We start from the raw sequence: 25,509 nt of genomic DNA on the forward strand, positions 1-25,509 counted from the left end.
TCAGTAGGGTGTGAGAGCGTCAGTGAGCGTGTCAGTAGGGTGTGAGGGCGTCAGTGAGATGTCAGTAGGGTGTGCGCGTCAGTAAGATGTTAGAGTGTGAGAGCGTCAGTGAGCATGTCAGTGGGTCTGAGCATGTCACTGAGGTGTCAGTAGCGTGTGAAAGTGTCAGTGAGATGTCAATAGGATGGGAGAGTGTCACTGAGGTGTCAGTAGGGTATGAGCGTGTCAGTAGAGTGTGAGGGTGTCAGTGAGGTGTCAGTAGGGTGTGAGCGCGTCAGGGAGGTGTCAGTAGGGTGTGAGCGCGTCAGTGAGGTGTCAGTAGGGTGTGAGCGCGTCAGGGAGGTGTCAGTAGGGTGTGAGCGCGTCAGTGAGGTGTCAGTAGGGTGTGAGCGCGTCAGTGAGGTGTCAGTAGGGTGTGAGCGCGTCAGGGAGGTGTCAGTAGGGTGTGAGCGCGTCAGTGAGGTGTCAGTAGGGTGTGAGAGCGTCAGTGAGGTGTCAGTAGGGTGTGAGCGCGTCAGTGAGGTGTCAGTAGGGTGTGAGCGCGTCAGTGAGGTGTCAGTAGGGTGTGAGCGCGTCAGTGAGGTGTCAGTAGGGTGTGAGCGCGTCAGTGAGGTGTCAGTAGGGTGTGAGCGCGTCAGTGAGGTGTCAGTAGGGTGTGAGCGCGTCAGTGAGGTGTCAGTAGGGTGTGAGCGCGTCAGTGAGGTGTCAGTAGGGTGTGAGCGCGTCAGTGAGGTGTCAGTAGGGTGTGAGCGCGTCAGTGAGGTGTCAGTAGGGTGTGAGCGCGTCAGGGAGGTGTCAGTAGGGTGTGAGCGCGTCAGTGAGGTGTCAGTAGGGTGTGAGAGCGTCAGTGAGGTGTCAGTAGGGTGTGAGCGCGTCAGTGAGGTGTCAGTAGGGTGTGAGCGCGTCAGTGAGGTGTCAGTAGGGTGTGAGCGCGTCAGTGAGGTGTCAGTAGGGTGTGAGCGCGTCAGTGAGGTGTCAGTAGGGTGTGAGCGCGTCAGTGAGGTGTCAGTAGGGTGTGAGCGCGTCAGTGAGGTGTCAGTAGGGTGTGAGCGCGTCAGTGAGGTGTCAGTAGGGTGTGAGCGCGTCAGTGAGGTGTCAGTAGGGTGTGAGCGCGTCAGTGAGGTGTCAGTAGGGTGCAATTCAGATCAATGTTATTGTCGTTATAAAGGTATCGCCTAAACTGAGATTATAAAGCTTGTTAATATTCACAAATAATAGAATAAAACTGTAAGAAACAAACGTTTCAGAGTCACCTTTGTGAGAATATTACCCCCGTTCCCCAGCTCCTTAATGTGTAAACACTTTTTCTGAATTCTTTGTTGTAAATTTATGACTTTAATCTCAGAGTATTTGCTTTTTTTTTCTCACAAATGTATGCCTTTATAATTTCAGAGAATATCCAAGTTTTTTCTCAGAAATGTACAACTTTAATCTTGGAAATTGAGTTTTTTTTCTCAGAATATTACCCCCCTCCCCCAGTTCCATATTTGTTTGTTTGTTTGTTTGTTTGTTTATACATACATACATACATACATACATACATACATACATACAATACCACTAATATTCTGAGCCCCTAAAAGGACGTGTGTTGAATATGAATATGATAAAGCGTTCTGACAGGAGAACGGCTGTACAAAGGGATGCGTTCAAGAACGAGCGAACGATTACCAGAAGATATCATAAATCAACTAACAGATGTTCTTGTGTGCACCAGATACTTTCTAATTTTTTTAAACATATGTCCCTTTATGCACGCCGTACTAATACACTGTTGTAGTAATTGGATATTCAACAAGTGGGGAGATGATCAGGGGTCCGCAACCCTTGGTCACATAGGTTGGTGTGTGTCTGTGCTTGAATAATTCCACAGCAGCTCAGTGAGGGAATTGTTTTCTTTGCTCAGCTTTAGGCATTGCAGAGCTTTACCATGATACAAGCATGGGTTGCTGTTTTTTTGTTTTTTTTAAACTGCTTTCAGAATTTGCTTGCCCTTTTTGTTGCTGCGTGATTAATGGTTCACAACCTAATTTTTGCCTTGCATGCATTGTTTGTTGCATTTGTAAGCAAATTTACGATGTATTAACAGAACATGCATTCTTTAGGATGATTATTCCTTTTGCCAAATTCTTCTTGCTCAGTTGACCTTACAGACCATATCTATTATTAACCCCTCCCCCCACACACACACTGGTTTACCTCTGTCTGTCCGTATTGCCGTCCATCCGAAATATCCTTTTTCTCAGCAACCACAAATCATAGCCACTTGGTACCAAACTTCAGCTTGGGGTTCTGTACCATGTGTACCGTTTTCAGGTCTGTCGCACATCGACTTCCTGTTTACCAACTTAATGCATTTACGAAACATATAGCGTGGATTTACAAAATTTTCGTAACACTTTTCTGAGCAAATACAAATCGCAACTGCTTGATATTTGGTACTGAGCTTCAGCTTGGGTTTCTATACCGTGTATACCGTTTTCAGGTCTGTCGCACATCGACTTCCTGTTTACCGACCGAATGTATTTACGTGGATTTTGATGCTGTTTCAAGAAGCAAAACGCGATTTCAAAATGACAGTTTACCAGGATGCTATTTGAAATCCCTGGGGCGAACACTGCTCTTTACTTACTTGTTTCAGGGTTAATTATTTGTTGAAGTCAACATTCATAATAAGCGTCCTGTTCCTTCGATTGCTTGCATTCTGATATAAGCGAGAGCGGAGGGATACGTAAGTGAGCAGTAGCTCACAGTTGATCTTGTCGTGAAGAGAAACTGGATAATTTGAACCAGATTCTAATAGCAACTAGAAAAGCACTCGGAGAGCGCAGACCTCCGCCAAGAATCCTTTAAAACTAGAAAAGCACTCGGAGAGCGCAGACCTCCGCCAAGAATCCTTTAAAAAAATCCGGGATCTAGAAGGTGATCCGGATCACCGCCAAAATTTAATGGATTGTTATTTGTGCCCAGTCACACCTCTGGAAAAAATTTCAGAGCAATCCGTTTATAACTTTTTCCGTAATGTTGCTAACAGACAAACAAACCAACACTACCGAAAACATAACCTCCTTGGCGGAGGTAAAAATGTGCTGACTTGCGGCATGGAAAACTCGGTGTGAAAGTTCTTGCTGTCGCATATTCTTCTGCACTCTCACTTTTGTCAATATTGGACCATACTTCTGTTGAAGCTTATATGAATAATTAATCTGCAGTTCAAAGTAGGGCCTGGCGATATGAACTCAGTGTGGGTGTTCAGAGAGACCTTCAATATTGGCTTCTTTTTGATTCGCGCTGAGAATATTAAAAACGTACAATATTTCTTCGAGAGCAAGCAGATGGAATGTGATGACTCTGTTTATACAAGAAAGGATTGGAACACTCCTACATCAGTGCTTTTTAAATATGTCACAGGACCGAGCTTTTATTAATTATAGTGTTATAATCATTTCGTGACACAGTAACAAATCCCAGACATGTGCATCATTTGTCAGCGCTCTTCTGTTTGTTCTTTTCATCCTCAAAGCAGTCTGATTCATAATGGGCTTTGGCATGAGTTTTTCTGGAAGTGCATGTGCATACCTTTACAGGGATCGTCTTTCCAGTATTGTTGTAATGCATAGTTTTGGTTAGAAATAAGGAACATTTTAGTACATGGGATCAGACAATAGGGTATCATTTTATGATTTTTACATATAATATTCATCCCATTACGATGAACAGAGAATGTATTTGATGCTAGATCTGTATCGTTCACTGATGTTTGTGATAAAGAACGTCAACTGTGGAGAATAAAGCCAGTAGAACCGTTGTCATTGTGCCATCAGATTTTTTTTTTTAATGCACTCTTTTTCTTTTTTCTTTTTACTGTGTTTGATGTGATTTTAAAATGATTTCTCTTAGATGACGATACCTTTGTCTCTTTCTCCTTCTCAGCTTCAGACAGCAGTCAGCGCTTTCAGGAAACGTGTTTTGCTTTTGCATTAACACCACAGCAAGTCCAACAGATCAGCAGTTCTATGTAAGTTGCACATTAAAGCATAATTCTAATGACTTGCTAAGGGGAACATGGGTTTGTCTGAACATAAGCGCTAAACTGTCTAGAGCAGTGATTCTCAAGCTGTGGTACGCGTACCACTAGTGGTACGCGGGCTCCATTCTAGTGGTACGCCAAAGAATTACTTAATTAAATATAAGTAAAATAAAAATAAAATAAAATGTGAAATACTATCCATAATATCCGAATGGATGAAAATATCTTATCAACCGATGACAAGAAAATGAAAGGAGATACAAATTAAGTTAATAATTTTAAAAAGTTTGCAAGTGCTTCTGGGTAGCCATACGTAGCGTACGTACGCATTCCCGCCGGTTCCGCTGACAGACGGTTATCCGCCATTGGTAGACTAGGCTGTGATGGGAAAAGGTGGAGGTGGCTTTGCTAATTATGACGAGTACGACACAATTACCGTCGTGGCTTAAATCCGCGAATGGGAGCGTGGATCAGGAGAGATGGAGAACTGAAGAGGACGTGTGTGAGCCGAGCGCAGATGCTAACGACAGTGACAAAGCCAGCCCCAGAACTGCTAGCAAACGGCAGAAACCAGTGAGGAGGAAGTATGACGAAAAATACAAAGAAACGGCAAGAACTGCAGCTATGCATAGCCTGTTTTGATTTTTTTCAAGTACATCAAGTACAGTACTTTTTTTTTACTTAACATTTAAGTACAGTAATTAAACTTTTAAGTGCATTTTCATTTAATCTTTAAGAACTCTTAATATTTATTTTAGTACAATGTTTATTTCACTTTTATGTGCAATTAATTTGATTTGATTCATTATTTAAGTACAGTGTTTTATTTTCCTATATTTAAACACAGTGTTACTGTTCAAAGTACTGTGTGTAATGTTACAGTGGCCAACAATATTAAATATACTCGTTAAATAAAACCTCCGCCTTGTTTTTAATGAATACTTAGGCCTACTACGCTACTGTATTTTAATGTTGGTCATTATGGTGGTACTTGGAGAGCCAAGTATTTTCTGAGGTGGTACTTGGTGAAAAAAGTTTGAGAACCACTGGTCTAGAGTTATGGCTGTCTTGTGGTTATGGACCCTTTTCACGTGACGTCACGACAAACGCGGCCGCCATTTTGGACGTGTACTACCAGTAGTTTACCACAGCCAACATTGAGGAACGGCAGCAAAGAAAGTGTTTATTTTCAGCAAGACTTCCATCATGCCACTATATTGTTGTGCACCTGGATGTAGTAACCATCAACAAACAAGGCAAGGGTTATCGTTTTATCGGATCCCGGTAGATGCTGACCGACGGAGAAGATGGATAGCGGCATACCAACGCTTGTGTAGTGACCACTTTGTTGGAGGTAAGACGAATAAAATTAGCCAGAAAAGGCATTACATTGCTGTTAACATTCCATTCTAGTTTACTGTAATTATGATCTGGCAGCTATTTACACCGGATCCGGTGTAAATAGCTGCCAGATCATAATTACAGTAAACTAGTAAATACAGTTTTCTGCATCTCGCTCCTTTTTCTTTTATGTTTGTTGCCTTCCTCGCATTCAAACCGATTCGAGCCGAAGTCCACTACATGTCCAAAATGGCGGTCGCATTTGCGAAGGTCACGTGACTGAAAAGGGTCTATAGATCAGTGGTTCTCAAACTTTTTTCACCAAGTACCACCTCAGAAAATACTTGGCTCTCCAAGTACCACCATAATGACCAACATTAAAATACAGTAACGTAGTAGGCCTAAGTATTCATTAAAAACAAGGCGGAGGTTTTATTTAACGAGTATATTTAATATTGTTGGCCACTGTAACATTACACACAGTACTTGGAACAGTAACACTGTGTTTAAATATAGGAAAATAAAACACTGTACTTAAATAATGAATCAAATCAAATTAATTGCACATAAAAGTGAAATAAACATTGTACTAAAATAAATATTAAGAGTTCTTAAAGATTAAATGAAAATGTACTTAAAAGTTAAATAACTGTACTGTACTTAAATGTTAAGTAAAAAAAAGTACTGTACTTGATGTACTTGAAAAAAATCAAAACAGGCTATGCATAGCTGCAGTTCTTGCCGTTTCTTTGTATTTTTCGTCATACTTCCTCCTCACTGGTTTCTGCCGTTTGCTAGCAGTTCTGGGGCTGGTTTTGCCACTGTCGTTAGCATCTGTGCTCGGCTCACACACGTCCTCTTCAGTTCTCCCTCTCTCCTGATCCACGCTCCCATTCGCGGATTTAAGCCACGACAGTAATTTTGTCGTACTCGTCATAATTAGCAAAGCCACCTCCACCTTTTCCCATCACAGCCTAGTCTACCAATGGCGGATAACCGTCTGTCAGCGGAACCGGCGGGAATGCGTACGTACGCTATGTATGGCACTTGCAAACTTATTAAAATTATTAACTTAATTTGTATCTCCTTTCATTTTCTTGTCATCGGTTGATAAGATATTTTCATCCATTCGAATATTATAGATAGTATTTCACGTTTTATTTTTTTTTTTATTTTACTTATATTTAATTAAGTAATTCTTTGGCGTACCACTAGAACGGAGCCTGCGTACCACTAGTGGTACGCGTACCACAGTTTGAGAATCACTGTTATAGATTATTTACATTTCTTCCTCTGAACGCATGGCCTCCGTTTTAAAGGTGGTCCAAACCAGAAATGCAGCTACTTGAATTCTGGTAGATTTTCTCGCATTAATAAAACCAGTATGTAGTCGTATGAGACGCTCGCTGGCCGTGCTGTGAAAATTGTGCATGCAGACAATCATTTAAGTTTTCAAACCTGTCATTGCTTAACTCTTGAATATTTTCTATTGTGAATACTATCATTAAAAAGCTTATGATTTAGGGGGCGTCGTGGCTCAGGTGGTTAAGGCGCCATACCATGAATGCGGGCGACCCGGGTTCGATTCCGGCCCGAGGTCATTTCCCGATCCCTTCCCGTCTCTCTCCCGCTCATTTCCTGTCTCTACACTGTCCTATCCAATAAAGGTGCAAAAAGCCCAAAAAAATATCTTTAAAAAAAAAAAAAAAAAAGCTTATGATTTCGGCTTTCCAAAGAAATGTATCCCATTAAGATCTGTTCGGTACTTTGGGAATAACGGCAGGTTGAAGTCGGTACAACAGAGTAAAAACTCTGCTCGCGGGATGTCGGGAAACTGCCGGTGTTTTTTGAGTCACGGGAAAGCGTTCAGGCTTTCTCTCTCTTCTGATCGGTTTCCGACTGGATTACTTGTGAATATTGATCAGATAACTTTTATAAGGATGTTCTCTTGCTCTCACTGTTTCTGATGAAGTATTCAGCAAAATTTTCCGTCAGCTAGTTTTAATGTTATGCTTCACGGGAGACTTTGAAGTGAGTTTTCATAGCTTTACCTACTTTATTTTTTCAAATCAAACTGATTCATGTAAATAAATAACTATTTTAGAATCTAACTATAGTTGTTTTGATGAAAAATATTGAGAGGTCAGAATGATATTTTAAAAAACCGGAAGTCAGAAACGCGAGTGTCCGTTTCAGTTCAGTTCATTGGAATTGTTTATTGGATGTGGATCACGCAGGGTTTTTTTCAAGGTTCGCCTTGAAAGCTGTGAATATTAATTGAAATAAGAATCATTTATATTCTTTAATATAAACACTAGTAGGCCTTACTTTTGAGAAATACAAAGGGCCTACAGAGCACAAAGAGGGTATTAGAAATAATATTTTATTACTTTATTTTGAGAGAGAATGGGAGCTGTGAATGACATTCCTGACCTGGATGCATTCATCCTTCATGCTAATCAAATACTAATTTTTTCAAACTTTGTATTCAGTATACAACCATCTATGTACCTGCCAATTTCCATGTAAATATCTTGAAAAATGAAAAAGTTATTAAGAAAAAAAACCCCAAACATTTGATCTCATTCATTAATGAGGCCCATTTTGGACCATGTGATCCTCATACAGAATATTACGTCAGTTTTCTAAAAATTTAAGCCGTTTCTTCAGTCTTTGATTTGTAATATCTCAAGAGCGGATAAACATTTTCATTCTTTAAAAAGTATGTTGTTCAGCTTTCAATTCTGGATTCAATGAGAGCTGTTTCAAGCAATTTGGGTTGAATTTGAATTTTCACCTGATATGCCTACTCTATGCTCAGTGAAAATTAGGGATGCAACGGTTTTTTGATTGTATTCGTACCGTTCGGTACGCCCAGCGCGGTTCGGTACGCGTAGGCGAACCACGGTATTTCGGTAAGCGCGACATTAAACTTGAATTTTTAATACAAAGTCATTGCTCATGTATTCTGTGTAGCGTACAATACACAAGAGTGCTTAGGACCCCGGGGAAGCGGTTTCTCCCTTTAAGCCCTGCCCACAAAGAAACAAGAGCCAATCAGATTTTCAGAATTTTCCCTTGAGCCTATCAGCACTCTGAAACAGACGCCGGGGAAGTAAAAGAGGAATGCGTGTGTTCTAGTAGCACTAAGGCTACGTTTACATTACGTCGAATCAGCGGATCATCAGATTAACATTCTTAAAACGATTCGCGTTGACACTTAAACCGTTAGCCGTGCACACAGCAACACCAATACACGGATATGCTTGGCTCCGCAGGCATCCTGCGCTCCAAATCACTCCGCCCTGAACAGCGAGTGCCCTCTGGAGGGTGCGCACTCCGGCCCTGCGCAGCTCACACAGCGCGCGAGTGAAGTGCACAAGCCACGATTCGGGACTGAGCAGCTGTGTGTGTGATCCCAGCGCATATCACTTAGTACTTGCAAGTAGAAGGATGGCAAGCCTAAAGACAATCATAACTACACAATGGGCAGTATTTGCATCAGTATTTGCAGTATTTTCATACTTTTATACTCTTTAATGAAAGGTGATACAAGGCGGAAGTCCGCGCCGTTTTTCAGCAGTCGCGTCACATGACCAACGCCAGCGAATCAGGAAGGTGGATGTCACAGTGACGTTGTCCAATGAGGACGCCAGCTAGAGCTCAGCACAGCGTATTCGCGTATTCTCAATGTTTACACAGCACCGGACCAGATACGATCTAGATTGAATACGTGGACGCTGGCGGATTCCCGTTTCCCGGCTTTTCCAGGTGGTTTAATGTAAACGGACAGTGCATCCGCGAAGAAAACGAGACAGATACGGTCTAATGTAAACGTAGTCTTAGAATCATAGACATCCTATTATTACGTAGACGGAGCGTCGGCTGTTCTGACGCGAGAAATACGGTCGCCATCTTGGAGTGGTGAGATAAGCGCGAGATCATAGACATCCTATTATTATTATACTGTCTGCAAGGGGGTGTATGGGGGATGCAAGTGACCGAAAGGCAATGGAGGAATGGGTGGCCTGCTGTGAGTGTGATAAGTGGTTTCACGAGTCATGTTTTAATGTTGTATGCTAATATTATATATATATCGTTATTAAATGTTTATTCATATACTACCTTTTTTATTTATTTAATAGTTTATTCATTTACTACATTGTTATATTTTTTATGTTTGACATTAATTTGTTATAAATAAATGTTTTGATATGCTTTAAAACAAAAAAAAAATGTTTGTGGTTAATATATGGTCATCACACATTGTCCTACATACCAAAGTTCCCCACTCAACCTGAATACATCAGCTTTGCTGAAGGGGGGTCAGATTGTGCTGAAGGATGTAAAAGGCTCTTATAAATTCACTGACTAGATTAATTTCCCCTTTGATATGTTCTTAACAATCTATTTAAAGAAAACATACACACATTTGAATCATTATAATGGATTTAGATTGTTAAAACCGCATTTTATTTAAAAAAAAGTGTCCCACTTTACCTGAATTTACCCTATCCATCGCAACAGATTGGTGGTTGTAGCCGATAGAAAAACGTTAAGCTGTTTATATCTAATGTATTTAGTATTCACACATTTTTTGTAGGATATTAATCACCGTTTCCTCAACTTCAACAATCTCCGACGTCTGTTCACTTAATATCAGGATATTCTATTAACGTGAAGCCAACTATGAATAATAACCCCGCCGCTATCCTTTATCATAGCTACATGTATGACAAAAAAATGCGAGCCAGCGCATTACACTGAGTGCAGCGTATCACCACTCCAAGATGGCAGCCCCGCGTCTCGTCAGCGCTTTTAGAATTTACATTGGATGCTCCGTCTAGGTAATAATAGGATGTCTACGCTTAGAATCATGGCGAGTGGACAAGAAGACGAGAGATTAAACTTTGAAGAGGCACCATCTTCGTTCAAATCCACAGTGTGGAGTCATTTTGGCTTCAGTGTTAAGTATGACTTAAGTTGTCTTAAGTTGTGTGGGTGACAGTATTCAGGTGACTTTACTACATTGCTGCCCTTTACTGTATTTTATGTTTATTACCTATTTATGAGGGCAAGTATGATAAGGAACTCCATGTTTATAATAAAACCCCTTTGATTTCATCAATGCCTTTAATTGTTTGACATTTTACACTTAATATTGTACCTTGTTTTTCAAATAGAATAAGCAAAAAAAAACTACTGCATGTTAGAGCAGAGACAATATTGACATACCGAAACCGAACTGAAACCATGGCCCAGAAACCGTGAACCGAACCGAACCGTGGTCACACTGTACCGTTGCATCCCTAGTGAAAATAGTGCGAACTACCATTTATTCTCTTTAGACTCTTGAGACCCAAATTGTAATGTTGTGTGCTTTGTAAAGCCTAGGTCACAACCGGACGTACGATATTTTGGCGTTTCCCAAATCGCTGCGTTTTTTTTTTTTTTTGTTCGTGGAGAAAGACGCACGTTGGCCGTAAGTTTGTCTTGCAACCTGAAAAAAACGTAAGCGCCCGTAGAGTTTGTTTGACATGACAAAGAACCTCTGCGGCCGGTCTACGGCTCGAAAATCAGCACGTCACACGCGCGCCCTCCGTGCATTTCTTGCGTTTTTTGCACGTAGACCGGCCGTAGGAGCACGTACGGCCGGTTGTGACCGAGGCTTAATTTCATCTCACTGTTTTGGTTTATGAGCTGACAACTATCACATAAGTCACATGACGCTCCTCAGCAGACAGTCCGAACCTGTTTATTAATTCTACTACAACTGGAAAATAAAGATTTTTTTTTTTTTTTTGGTTTTTGTTTTTAAGGGACCTCTCGGGGACCAAATGTGACTTCACAGTACAAGTACAGTTAAGGTAAGTCACCTGCATTGTTTATACCAGGGACATGATACAAACAAATTCCAAACCGCTGTTTTATTTTTATTTAAATTTTAGTGTGTAAAAAAAAAAAAAAATCATGTCCTCTGTCCATAGGTTTTGTTTATCAGAAACCAGCTGTCCACAAGAAGACCACTTTCCTCCTAACCTCTGTGTAAAAGTCAATGGGAAACCATGCAACCTTCCGGTATGGAAAGAGAATAAAAATGCATGCAGTCACCCATTATGATGAGAAATAAATATGACATTTTTCTAATCAGATGAAGTCAGTTAAGAAACTAGAACAGCACTCGGAAGAGTGTATACCTCCGCCAAGCCACGTATTCAGATTTGCGTCAAAATCTGATCAGTTGTTCCTTGGCCCATGGTCCACCTTTCCTCAGAATTTAATCAAAATCCATTCAGTACTTTTTGAGTTGCGTTGGAAACGGAGACAAAAACATAACCTCCTCCAACGAAGTGTGCGGAGGTAATAATTCTACAGTAAAAAAAAAAAACATGTTTTACAGTGAAAGAGTATATAGTTATCGCACTCTTCATTCTGTGTGTGTGTGTGTGTGTCTGTGTCCTCAGGGGTACCTTCCTCCTACCAAAAATGGAGTTGAACCAAAGCGTCCCAGCAGACCCATCAACATTACCTCACTGGTCAGACTGTCCACCACTGTCCCCAACACCATCGTGGTGTCCTGGACATCGGAGATTGGAAGGGTGAGGCTTTAACTTAATTTAATGAGAGACTATGCACTGCTCTGTAGAGACACTGATAGTGTTACTGGGACGTAGACGTCCGTGGACGCGGTCCACACACAGATTTCATCATCAGCATAGTCACGGACTTGTGCGCATTGACTGACCGCGTGTGTGCGAAACCGAGCATGCAGTAATATGCTGATCCAGTAAGTGGGGATCACCGTAGATGGTGACCAAGTAGTCAAAGTGTGAAATACAGAAGAAGAACATTTTAAAATGTTTTTCTTCCTCTTGTCTCGTTCTTCTTCTTCCTACATTAGCATTAAACACGCTACCTTTTCTTCTCTCAAAGTCACCATGTTGCAAACTGTCATGCATGCCTTTTGTATTCTTCTTTGGAGCATTGTCCTACTTTTGGACCATGCCCTGCGCTGTTCCTGGTAGGCCAGGCAGGGTATTACCGGTACAATATATTCGTCACGCGCATGCGTTCAGCTTGTACGTTGAGACACAGTCGCAACAGGAGAAAATGGAGGATACTTTGTCTACAGCCATGTGCATGTCCACGTTACGTGAAGACATGTCACTGTTCTGTAGAGACACTGAGAGTCTGTGTCTGGTGCAGGGCAGATGTCGTAGAGCCGTCTGTTTTGCATCTGCCATCACATTCCTTGAATCTTTGCTAAGTGTAGTAAAAAAAAATTTTATATTTTGTTGCATTCTTTAAATCCCTATTGCACACTTCAGCATATTGTCACTATTTTTGTTTTGAATTTAACCCTCTGGAGTCGAGAGCTTCACCGGCAAAGCTCAACAGGTTGAGAATGAGTAGGTCATGTATTTAGATAACCATCTTCGTGAGTTTTTCATCATACAAGCATGATAAACATATTGACAGAAACTTTATACTTTACACTTTCCTATGTGCCCACTGCCAAATAATATTATAGTTTTTAAATTACCTAAAGTAGATGAAACATAAAACTTGTCACCCTGCCCAGTCACACCGGAGTCAGAGCGCACAATTACGCATTCATAAAAGACTGTTCACATGGTAACGGCATGATAATCACTTTCACTCTTTCAGTTTCGATTGGTTTCTCTTTCGCAGTGGGAACGCTCACCGTAAACAGGATAAAATCTGTCAGACATAGGTCAGGTTATTTGGAGGTAAATCTTGTTGCAAGATGGCACGCAGATTTTATGCGCTTCGGGTAATTCAGAACAGCGATTCAATTCATGATTCAGGACAGCGATTCAATTCAATCTTTTTTTTTTTTTTTTTTAAAGATATTTTTTTGGGCTTTTTGCACCTTTATTGGATAGGACAGTGTAGAGACAGGAAATGAGCGGGAGAGAGACGGGAAGGGATCGGGAAATGACCTCGGGCCGGAATCGAACCCGGGTCGCCCGCATTCATGGTATGGCGCCTTAACCACCTGAGCCACGACGCCCCCAGATTCAATTCAATCTTGAGAACTGCGACACTGATGATGAGCGGTGCCCTTTTATTTGTTTGTTTGGGATTTTTTTGTTTGTTTTGTTTTGTTTTTTACTTCGACTCAATCCAGCCAAAGATCAACTCGAGTAAGTGTAAATATTTCTTCTATTTATCATGAGCGTATCGGTTGATATGCGTGCGCTGTAGTGCATACACAGGAAAAATGACTGAGCAATTTTTCCAGAGCTAAAAGTATTTTCCTCAAAAATAGTTAATTTTGCTCTTTAGAGAGTAAAATTTGGAGCTTGAGCAAAATAACACAGTAATTGTGTAACAGAGTAAGTTGTGGCTCTGAACTGAGTAAAATAATACAAGAGTTAATTTCAAGACACACTGAATAGAGTTAAATACCAAAATAAAGTCAGATACCAGATAAACGAAGGTGTTGTAAAAAGCAGTTTTAGGCCTGTGTTGGAATGTGTGAAAAAACATGACCTTACCCATTGTGACTTGACCTGATGGGATTAAGAGTTGGCAGTGGGAGGGGTTTTCACTTTTCTCATTGAATGGAATGGAATTTTTTACCCTTCTCATTGAATGGATAGTTTTCACATGACGTCACAGAGTCGGGGATTCCCTAGTGGCGGCCATCTTGCGAGTCAAGCTTACCGTACGGGTCACTGAGCACACATTGTAACGCGCGAGTACAAAGTCTTCAAAAGAACCCAAGCAGGCTATTTAAAGCTAGCAATGGTGCACACCTGTTGTATTCACGGCTGTCGTAATAGGTCAGATGATGGCGTAAAGCGGAGCTTTTATGGAATTCACACTGTACGGGAGCACGAAGGCGAGCAAACAAAGAAACTCAGCATACAAAGGAGAAATCTATGGCTTGCGAGAATCAACCGCAAGGATTATCAGCCTTCCAAACACAGCAAAGTCTGCTCCGATCATTTTATAAGTGGTAAGTTGTTTAAATAAACAATCAATTGCAAATCCGTTACAGTCCATGAAACATAGGAAGTATAAGGATGAGAAAAAAACAGCTTCGCGCAAATGTGCGCAGCTTTCCGATTTAAATCAACTCGATATTATACACACACATATATTTATATGCAGTGTTGAGAGCTCTAAAATTCCAATGTTTACATACCTTGGCTGTAATTAGGACACGACTGTCACTTGTTTTTATATGGTGGACTTCACGGACCCAGCCACAGACAAAATAGTTGTATGACTCCAGCGGCTTGTATGCTTTGAGGTCGTCAAGTGTGTAGGCACTTTTACTATTCACGAAATAGTTCACAATATCGGGGTACGATATGGATGGCAGCCCTGCATAGTCACTTGAAAATGCTTCTTTGTCCACTTCGTAGGGGTCAATTCCCCCAATCAAGGCCAATTTGGCTGCATACCGTTGTCGTCGTCCCATGTATCTATATACCTCCGTTTGCTTGATTTTGCCGACATTGATCTTTATTTTAGAAAACTGACTATATAGCTTCATAAATTCGTCCGAGATAACGTAGCCGGTAATAGCGATGGTCCGTTTTGTTTGCCCCACAAGATGGCGGCTGGAGGGCGTTCCCCGGAATGCCGTGACGTCAGTGAAAACTATGTATACCTTTCCCACTGCCAACCCTTTATCCCAGAACATTAGGACATAATTTTTTTTGATGGCCAGTTAATTGTCCAAATCATTGAAGCAGATTTAAGTTTTTGTGCTTGATCCATTCCTAAGACCAGGGCTTTGAACCAGAATTTTTTTCCTATTGGTTCGTTCCGAACAGAAACGGAATTTTAACGTTTCTGGTTTTAGGTTCCACCATTAAATAGACGTTCCCGAACCGGTTAGAACAAAAAAATTTCGCTCCCAGAACGGTTAATTACGTTCCCTGTCAGCTGTTTAACAAATGACTATAAAATTATGTCTCTGTCTCATCCAGCTTAAGCCAAATGTAGGCTAATTCTATTACAACCTTCATTAAATAAGACAAGAAATAATTCAAAACAATTATTATTTCAAATGTTGGCGATTTGGATTCTCAGTATGTCTTCCCATCTACACAAACAGAAAAAGTGCCAAAAATGAAAGATAATTCCTTTAGTGCGTTACCAAAGGCTAGTCAGGCCCTATGCATTGATAGGCTAACAGAGGTTAACGTCATTTAATGTTCGCGAGCCTCTCATTAACGTGGACAAATATATTGATATCGTGTTTGAAATTGACGTTTTTGAATAACGATAGACTGCAATATTTACCTCTTATTTAAGATGTGGAGACGTGATAGTAGTCCACCCTCCCGCTCTCTCCATTCAGTCAGCGAACATCACACAGGAAGTGAACCCCAGCGGGTCATAGAAACTTGCACAGAAGAATGACTTTTTTATTTGTAGGCTACGGAAACTTTGAGGAACGAAATAAAAACCGGTTACCATTATTTTTAATAAGCGTTTCTGTTCCGGAACATAAAAAATAATTAAGTTTCTGGTTTCGTTTCTGTTCCATGTGAAATAGAAAAAGTTCCCGGTTTTCATTTTCGTTCCTTGAACCGGTTCAAAGCCCTGCCTAAGACTGAACAGAATCACCTCAAGTGACCAAAACGGTTCAACATTCCAACACAGTTCTCAAACTGCTTTTTACATCTTTATTTATCTGTTTTTTTTAAGTATAATCATGACATACATACTACATGGATATTATTGTACCTGAACTTGTGCTGAATACAAAAAAGTCATATGACTTTGAAAATACTGCTTAGATTTGTTGAAATTGGCAACAAAATCAGATCATGCCAAAATCATTAGCGTGCCAGAAAATACCGTCAGACCCCAGAGGGTTAAACAGTAAGGCAGTGACACAGGTGCTTGTCAGTTTGACTCTGTGCTATAGCACGTTAGATGAAATGAAACAGTGACTTTTTCTAAAGGCACTTGTGGCCATGCTGCACCTATTTTTGTTTTCAATTACGTGATTGCTCGCCTCCTGGTTCACTTCCAGTTTCCAAGTGATGGGCAAAGATACCGTCCGATCCAAGTATGCGTCCGTCGTCATCTTGTGGAAAGTATTCTACATCTGACTATGATGACGGATTAGAACCAAAAGTAAAATTGAGAGATCAAGAAAAAATATATTTATGTGATGGATTGGACCCCTACAATTTAAAAAGACGGACTTCTGAAGTGATTTCAACAACTTTCCAAACAAACAGTTTCTGGACATTTCCAATTATCTGGTAGTCCAAACATGGTTTTACACGAAGAATCAAATGAAAGCTTTCAAAAGTCTTGAAGCCTAGAACCTTTTCATTTGTGGCTGGGTTTATGACATTGGAATAAGACTTCTAAAGGACAATGATCGTCTTATTTTTGCGAGGGTGAGTAATGTAAGCCAAAGTGTCGTATGTGATTTAGGTCGGCGCTGCTGTAGGCATTTTTGCAATAATGTCTTACATTTTATTTCATGATATGTCAAACGTAGCTCAGACTTATGAATCGACATCACTGGACAACTTGAAAAAATCCGTAAACAATTGAGTTTCATTCGAGGCCGATTTACAGACTAATTCTACCAAATCGCAGTGACGTACTTCCGGCTAACATGAGATGCACACTCGCACCGCCGTGAGTCAGTACAACGTTGGACGCCGTGGAGTTCGGTGCTTTCTTGTGGTCTTCCTTCTAGAGCTGTGGTTTTTTTTTTTGGATTAAATTCGGGTTTATACAGGTAATTGATATTTATGGATACATTATATTCCTTTTCTTATAGTTTCTATGATTTTTTTCTTTTAGAAATGTATGACTTCTTTATGTTTTGGGAGTTGTTTTATTAATGTTAGTCACATGGACTCGTATAACTTCACGAGAGCTTTCATACCTCAGTTGGTGTAAAGCCTAACGAGGAAATTTAGGGAAGTAAGTGATAGTTCCCTTAAAAGATTCACTAAGAAGGGAAAGTAAGTGATAGTTTCCCTACAGTCTAAATTCGTAATACTGTTATTCTACTTAAAAGTCGACAATGTCATTAAAATTGGTAATAAAAAAGGCAAGTGTTAGTTCCCTAGCAAAAAAAAAACAAGGGGAAAGTAAGTGATAGTTTCTCTACAAATGATCCACAGTCGTATGAATTTTGGGAAACACTACGTTCATAATCTTCGATCTAGCTTTGCTTCGAAGAATATTCAATGAGTGGTGTACAACTCTGCTGTATGGATGCTCCAAACGAAATTTCGTTGTTCTTTTTTGAGACAATGACAATAAATATTCTGAATCTGAATCGGAATAAGACTTGTGAATTCCTATTCACACTACATATATTTATTACTTGTTTGCAGCAAGTAATATGCATGACCCAGGAACCTCAACGGACCACATCCTCAGAAGATTTGAAAATTTCAATATCTGCCATGTTTTCAGAGATGAAAAATGATCTGAAACAACGTGTAGAACAGTTTGTTGCGACTGCCATCGAAAACTACGCTTATAATGAAGATTTCTGGAGTGATGAAGAGGAGGAATCTGGCGAGAATATATCGAACGCAGATCTTGCTGGTGACTTAGAAAAATTTCTTTCTCACGATAAAGATCAACAGAAAGAGAAAAATGCTGCCTCAAGCGAGTTCCAGGACCTCGCCCAGGAGTTTGCCACAAGTGAGAAAACAAGCCCACCAATCGATGACGATCTGGTGAGGATCATAGATGGTCTCATCAATGACAAACTACCCAAAGCAAAACTCAACGAGCTTACTGACAAATATGCCAGACCGGAAAATTGTAAGCTCTTACTGGCTCCTAAGACGAACAGGGCTGTGTGGACTCGGCTTAAAGACAACACCAAGAAAGCAGATACTAGTCTGGCTAACGCGACTTCAAAGCTCTGCGAGCATTTGGTCTGGCAAAGATATTAAGCCCAACCGTTTCCCAAAGTGCATGGTTGACCCGCCTCCCTGAAATGCCTCAGTTTGCTACTGGTCGAAGCCAGAAAAGGCTGTGACGAAGCTTAAACCAATCACATCACTCTTTCCTCTGACGTATGTGACGCGACGGGGCTAACTGGTAGATTAAACTCTTACCGAAGCCGGTCGGGAGCAAGGCGAAAACGTCCTTCCTTTCAATAAATACCTCCAGGGCTGCTCTTTGCTCCGTTTTCAATGAGAACTTGCTCCATGTTCGTAATGTTTCTAGTGAATGAAGCGCTTCCGGCATAGATTCTGTAAACAATCTATGGCTTCCGGCCGCAGTTCTACTACGTCACTGCCTTGAACACGCCTCTACCCAGGGCCGTTGGAGATGCTCAAAGTTGATTGGCTCCCGATTTTTCGGGAGCTTGGAAGAGCTGGAGATAGCTTGCCTGGCCAGACTAAACTCGCAACAGGCCCTCGTGTTGCGTCACGCTTAGGATGGGCGGGCCCAGGCTAGCAGATACTGGAATGCAGAGATGTCAACGGATGTTTTTGACTGCAGCTTATGCTATCCTTGATGCCTCGAAAACAGCATCCGGAGAAATGAAAACCAAACTAGTCCATGCTTTGGTGCTTATCCTGTCTGGCAATAGAGAAATCAATCTGAAGATAAGAGAGCTGCTAAAGCCAGATCTCAATGCCCAATACAATGCTTTATGCAATGCCTCAACTCCTATTACAACAGAGTTGTTTGGTGATGACGTGGGGAAAGAAATTGATGCAGTGACCAAAGCAAACAAGTTGGGAAAAAAGCTTATACCCCCTAGGAAGAGTCGTGGTTCACGCTTTCAGCCCTATGGCCAGGGAAGGTCTTCAGATCACTTTGGCTCAGCGAGGGGGTCGTTATGGCAGCCGAGGATTCAACAGGCCTTTTTTAGGGGAAAGATACGCCGACCGCAGGAGGACGTCGGCGAGGTCCGCATCCTACAACAAGAGCACTCGGAATTAACTCCTCCACAACAGGTCAGCTATGATAACTTGATAAATATACTACTCGGGTCACAACAGCCTTTTATAGCTGGGCAAATAAGCCATTATTTGAAGGAATGGAGAAAGATCACTACGGATCCTTACATCCTTGCAATGTGTAAGCAACTGTCCCATTGAATTTGACTATGATCCCTCCGGTATCCAAAATATCACTAACTATGAGCATAAATTCTCCCCAACTCAACAAGAGGCCATTGACAATGAAATGGAGACATTTTTGAACAAGCATATTATTGAGCCTGCAGTCCCAGAACCAGAAGAAGTTATTTCACCCATTTTTCTCATCTCATCTCATTATCTGTAGCTGCTTTATCCTTCTACAGGGTCGCAGGCAAGCTGGAGCCTATCCCAGCTGACTACGGGCGAAAGGCGGGGTACACCCTGGACAAGTCGCCAGGTCATCACAGGGCTGACACATAGACACAGACAACCATTCACACTCACATTCACACCTACGGTCAATTTAGAGTCACCAGTTAACCTAACCTGCATGTCTTTGGACTGTGGGGGAAACCGGAGCACCCGGAGGAAACCCACGCGGACACGGGGAGAACATGCAAACTCCGCACAGAAAGGCCCTCGCCGGCCACGGGGCTCGAACCCGGACCTTCTTGCTGTGAGGCGACAGTGCTAACCACTACACCACCATGCCACCCCTCACCCATTTTTGTTACGCCCAAAAAAGAACCAGGAACGTTCAGGGTTATATTCAACCTTCAATCTCTGAATGACGCGGTTACCTACCACAAGTATAAAATGGATACTGTTGAATCAGCTATCAAATTAATGAAACAAGGATGCTACATGTCATCTATAGATTTACGCGATGCTTATTATTCAGTCCCCATCGAGCTCCAGTTCAGGAAGTACCTAAGTGGGACTCAGTGGGTGGACCTTGCCGTGCAGTGGATTTGAGAGGATTCCCTTGGTCACTCGGACAACTCGAGGATGAATAAAAAATTGTTTTCTTGCAAGGATGGTTGTGTCCATAATTGTGCTTTAAAATCTCATGTTAGCCGGAAGTACGTCACTGCGATGTGGTAGAATTGAAAATTAAACGAGACTTACCTGTAAGTTGAAGTTCGATGATAATTCTACCAAATCCGCAGTGGTACTGAGGGTTAACATGCCCTCCCTTAATTCACCCAACCCTATTTATTCCTAACTATTATGTCCACAACCTTTGAAGTCTGACTCACGGCGGCGCGCGTGTGCATCTCATGTTAACCCTCAGTACCACTGCGGATTTGGTAGAATTATCATCGAACTTCAACTTACAGGTAAGTCTCGTTTAATTTTCAATTTTATCAACGGTTTGTTTTACGACATCCAAAATGTAAGAAAACTCATTTAACATTAGAAGTTTTTATTTTAGATTCATAAAGTTGATATACGCGCCTTTTAACAAATCGATCGCTGTAAACACGAGCATGTGGACTTGATTCCTTTCGAACACAGTGAAAGGTTTGCAAGCCATTTTTCACGGCGTCGTTTTGAGAGATTTTTCGTTCTTTCACCCTTGTGCACGACTTCTTTTGATATGTCCTTTTCTTGATTCGATGGGTTTGAACATCCAAATACAGAGCAACAATCTGGCATATTTGGAGGCGGAACACACAAAGTAGTTTCTTTGTTCGATTTGTAGTAACAAATCGAACAAAGAAACTACTGCAAAGCGACTAAACAAATACGATGCCTGCCCATCCGCTGGAAATCTGAATATACATAATGAGGAGGATCATGACGAGAAGTGGTGTCTATTGCAAAAAAAAAAAAAATTCAGGGACTAAAGGCCAATTTATGCTGACAACCCAGTCCTCGCAGATAGCGTCGCAGACAGCGTCTGCGTAGCGCCCCTCCCCCCACCTTCGCAGACGCTCTGCGCACACCTCCCAAAAATTGTGACCACCGCAGAAGCCTCGCAGACAGCGTCGCAGACAAGAGGGCTCCGATTGGTCCACTCTACATCCGCTGTACACGCACTTCCGCTTCCCTACTTTCCCGGTTTGGTTTGTTTTCACGACCGGCATTTTTAAAAACACGAGCGAAGATGGAGCAGCACGAACAGCGGTTGATTGAGGAAGTACGTACATCTATACGACTCCAGTTCTAGTCATTATAAAAAAAAAAAAGTTCTAGTCATTATAAGTAACCGGAGGATAAACACTCCACTAACCACACCCACCAACTACTCCTAGCGACTTCGCGCCCCCTTGCGTTGTGCCGGTGAATAACATCGTGCACGCCTATTACTCCCCGCTCAACGATAAATTACAACTGTCTGCGAAAAGCTGTCTGCAAAAGCCTTGTTGCAAGAGCATGCAGAGGCCTTAAAAGGTGTTAGGACTAACAGCTGTGAGTTTTGTATGAATGAGAGAGGACAAAAAAAATCTGTTAGTTTATTTTAGGCCCACTTTACACGTGGACGGTCTGAAACAAAAACGCAAAAGTCCGTTTTCGTTCTCACTTTTTTCCGCGTCTACACGACCGTTTTCAAGGAGGAAATCTGCGTCTATACGGTGACGCATAAATGTGTGGAATTCAATTGGATGTGCATGCCAGGCGGCTAGGTGGTGCTGTGAAAGACCGCCGCTATGTCTGCACGCATGCGCAACGTCTTCCGTCTTGTCTGATCTGCACATCTGCGCCGCGAAAACTTTGACTACTCTGGCTGTGGTAAGTAAGAAAGTAAGTAAAAAAGTAAGAGCATACTATACCCGCCTCTGTTCATTAGCGGTATATGTGCAGATTCGGTATAGATGTTCGAAGGACTCCTGGACGTTTATTAAAGCTGCCAGAGCAGCTTGAAGGTCCGTTGGATCGATGTAATCAGACATGCTCTTACTTTTTTACTTACTTTCTTACTTCCCGGGCTGGCATGTACAGTATATGACATATGTATGACGTAAACGCGTACCCGACGTGAGCAGATCCGAGCAGAGTTTCGCGTATTGGGTAGTTTAGACGGATATGCAACGGGGGCTGTTTTTAACTTATCCACTCTGGAAGGCGTTTGCAATTTTTTCCGTTTTTCAGCCTCGGAAACGCCGTCCCCGTGTAGACGAAAGGCACTTCCGATAAAATATTTAGTCGTTTTTACCCGACAGCGTCCTCGTGTAAACGGGCCCTTAGATGTAAAGTTTGCCTCGAGTGAGGTGATGTTTCTTAAAATGAGGAGTTATTTATCCCCTTTTCAGCAGCTAGGAAAAAGTTTTGGCCTTTTTCTCTTCTTATCCAAAGAAAAATCAGTTAGTTTCAGCACTAAATTACTGCAGATGAAACAAAGAAACAGTGGCTTAAGAAGCTTGGGGCAGTTTTTTTTTATTTTTTTATCACTATGTAAAAAAAAAAAAAGGCATCGTTTCCAAGACCACGATGTAAAAAAAGGCGTTTCATTATAGCCCCCCAAACAAAGGGGAGCTAAAATAGCTGCATTACAGTTCTGGATGATGTCTGTGGCTTATAGACTTCAGGAAGGAAGTTGTCCAATACAAAGGATGTGCAAGCAGTTACTAAACATAACTTGTGTATTTAAGATTGGGATTTGTCCCCACAATGAATAAAGAAAAACATGCCGTGATTCTTATATTATTCATCGAATGCTGATTTGAATCATGCACTCTGTCTCATCGTTGTTCATTTCAAACACAATGTGCCGTTGAGTAGTTTACAGGCAGCACCACAGATCATTTCGTTATCCACACGATGAAGAGTTTTGTGTTACATCGCCTCATCGTCTTCATGTCAAAGCACGAAGACCAATTTCATCTGTAGTGAATTCATTATTTGGCCCAGTATCAATAAATGCAAATGAAATCGAGAAAGTCCTCTCGATTAATATTACTCCTTAATCTTCAGATGAGATATCTGCATTTTACACAGCTTCTCATCTGCTCCCTCATCAACCTGCTTGAGCTCAAAGCATGATTGCGTTTTTATAGAGGAGATATCCTTATCAGTGATTTTTATTCCTGCGTGTCTGAACATGCATGCGACATTCCTTTCGTGTGAAATAATGCCTCAGATTTTTTTTTTTGCTTTAAAAAAAACACTTTGACCTGTCGTGCCCTAGGAAAGCAATTAGCTCACGTCATAGTGTGCTTTGTTTCAGAAAAGCAGGCATTTTGCATTTTTGAGTCTCTATCTTGTGAATTATGACTGCCATGGTCATGGTCTTGCTGTTTACACGATGACTGTAGCTGCTAAATGAGAGGCTTGTACCGTATAGATGATGGAAAAGAGAAATCTTCTCATTAGTAACAGCTCTGCACTGCACACTGATGAGATAGAAAAGACGTACACAGAGTTTTATTGTTTCAGTCCAGCACAGATCCCACCAAATGGACGTGTTTATTCTGCATGTTTAAGATTATGGGTTGGGGACTTGGTCATACATTTATAGTGCTGTGTGTGTGTGTGTTTCACAGAGTTACTCCATGGCTGTGTATCTGGTGAAGCAGCAGTCATCTACAGCGCTGTTACAGAGACTCCGTGCCAAGGGCATCAGAAACCCAGACCACTCCAGAGCACTCAGTAAGAAAACTCAGCCGTTATTCAGTATGAAATAGAGCAGCAATGCCCAAATTCAGCCCTAGAGCACGTCACATAGTTTAATGATTTTCCAGATTATTATTATTATTATTTTTTTTTTTTACTGTAGCCTCTAATTACTGGGCACTGCTAGTCTGGCTAACGTGACTTCAAAGCTCTCCGAGCTATTGGTCTGGCCAAGATATTAAGCCCAACCGTTTCCCAGAGCCCGTGGTTGACCCGCCTCCCTGAAATGCCTCAGTTTGCTACTGGTCGAAGCCAGAAAAGGCTGTGACGAAGCTTAAACCAATCACATCACTCTTTCCTCTGACGTATGCGACGCGACGGGGCTAACTGGTAGATTAAACTCTTACCGAAGCCGGTCGGGAGCAAGGCGAAAACGTCCTTCCTTTCAGTAAATACCTCCAGGGCTGCTCTTTGCTCCGTTTTCAATGAGAACTTCCCGTTGAATGCTTTCAATACAGCATCTATGCGTAATAGATGCGGAAGCGTGAATGAAGCGCTTCCGGCATAGATTCTGTAAACAATCTATGGCTTCCGGTCGCAGTTCTACTACGTCAGTGCCTTGAACACGCCTCTACCCAGGGCCGTTGGAGATGCTCAAAGTTGAGCTGGAGATAGCTTGCCTGGCCAGACTAAGCTCGCAACAGGCCCTCATGTTGCGTCACGCTTAGGATGGGCGGGCCCAGGCTAGGGCACTGCTGCACTATGGCGAAACCGTTGCTGAGTCAGACAGTCAATGCATATAAACAGCAGTGTTGTAGTCAAGTCGCTAAACCTCGAGTCCGAGTCCAGTCTCAAGTCCCAGCGTTCAAGTCCAAGTCATTAAAGAAAATTTCGAGTCGAGTCCGAGAACAAGACTCCAACCGCACCATTTGACGGTGGCTGTTGCTGCCTTTATGTGAAAGCGTCTCTGCTGCTGTGTTGGACTAACGTTCCTGCTCGACTACCCCATGTTAGTTAATAGGCTACAGATAAAAAGCTTGTTCATCACAGGGCAAATAACATGAGAGAGGGTTAACGCTAGCTAGTTCATCGCTCAGCAAGCAAGCCCCGCCTACTCTCAACAGAGCAATGAACATAGCGTGTCACTTCCTTCTCTGGGTGGAGTCTCGCCAAACGACGATCGAAGTTCGAGGTTGTCCCCGTCGTCTCCTCGATAGTTCTTCGACATATGGAACACATACCGTAGCAGTGCATTTTTTCCCACTGCACGCGAAGTCTGTATAAGCAAATCGGACAATCCTAGGGGCGTCCTGTCCAGGCATTTTAGCGCCATTAACGTTAGTTTGTTCCTGAACATGACGTATGAACAGGTGAATGTGCATTCTGTTGCACAAAATTAGTATAAAAGTTAATGTAGATATAAATATCTTATGCGAAATTGTTATGGCATTTTACAAAAAAATAAAGAAAAAAGTCCTCGTCTTTCAATTAACGAGTCCGAATGCGGTTAATGCACGAGTCTGAATCCGAGTCATCAGTGCTCAAGTCCAAGTCAAGTCACGAGTCCTTAAAATTAGGGCACGAGTCGGACCCGAATCCGAGTTCTGGACTTGAGTACGACAAGCCTGATAAACAGGCCATCATGCAGTGGTGTAACTATTAGCAGTG

General features: G+C 41.8%; 1 protein-coding gene across 1 annotated transcript in view; it reads left to right on the forward strand.

Moving 5' to 3' along the window:
- The window catches only part of pias1a (protein inhibitor of activated STAT, 1a), a 153,035-nt gene that overhangs the window by 100,791 nt on the left and 26,735 nt on the right, over positions 1-25,509 (forward strand). Inside the window, exons 3-7 of the mRNA XM_060911995.1 lie at positions 3,934-4,018; positions 11,191-11,238; positions 11,359-11,449; positions 11,836-11,970; positions 23,772-23,877. Of these exons, the coding sequence (XP_060767978.1) occupies positions 3,934-4,018; positions 11,191-11,238; positions 11,359-11,449; positions 11,836-11,970; positions 23,772-23,877 (465 nt within the window). The remainder of the gene's footprint in view (positions 1-3,933; positions 4,019-11,190; positions 11,239-11,358; positions 11,450-11,835; positions 11,971-23,771; positions 23,878-25,509) is intronic.

This window comes from Neoarius graeffei, chromosome 27 (assembly GCF_027579695.1).
Source record: "Neoarius graeffei isolate fNeoGra1 chromosome 27, fNeoGra1.pri, whole genome shotgun sequence".
In the NCBI taxonomy this organism is placed as follows: domain Eukaryota; kingdom Metazoa; phylum Chordata; class Actinopteri; order Siluriformes; family Ariidae; genus Neoarius; species Neoarius graeffei.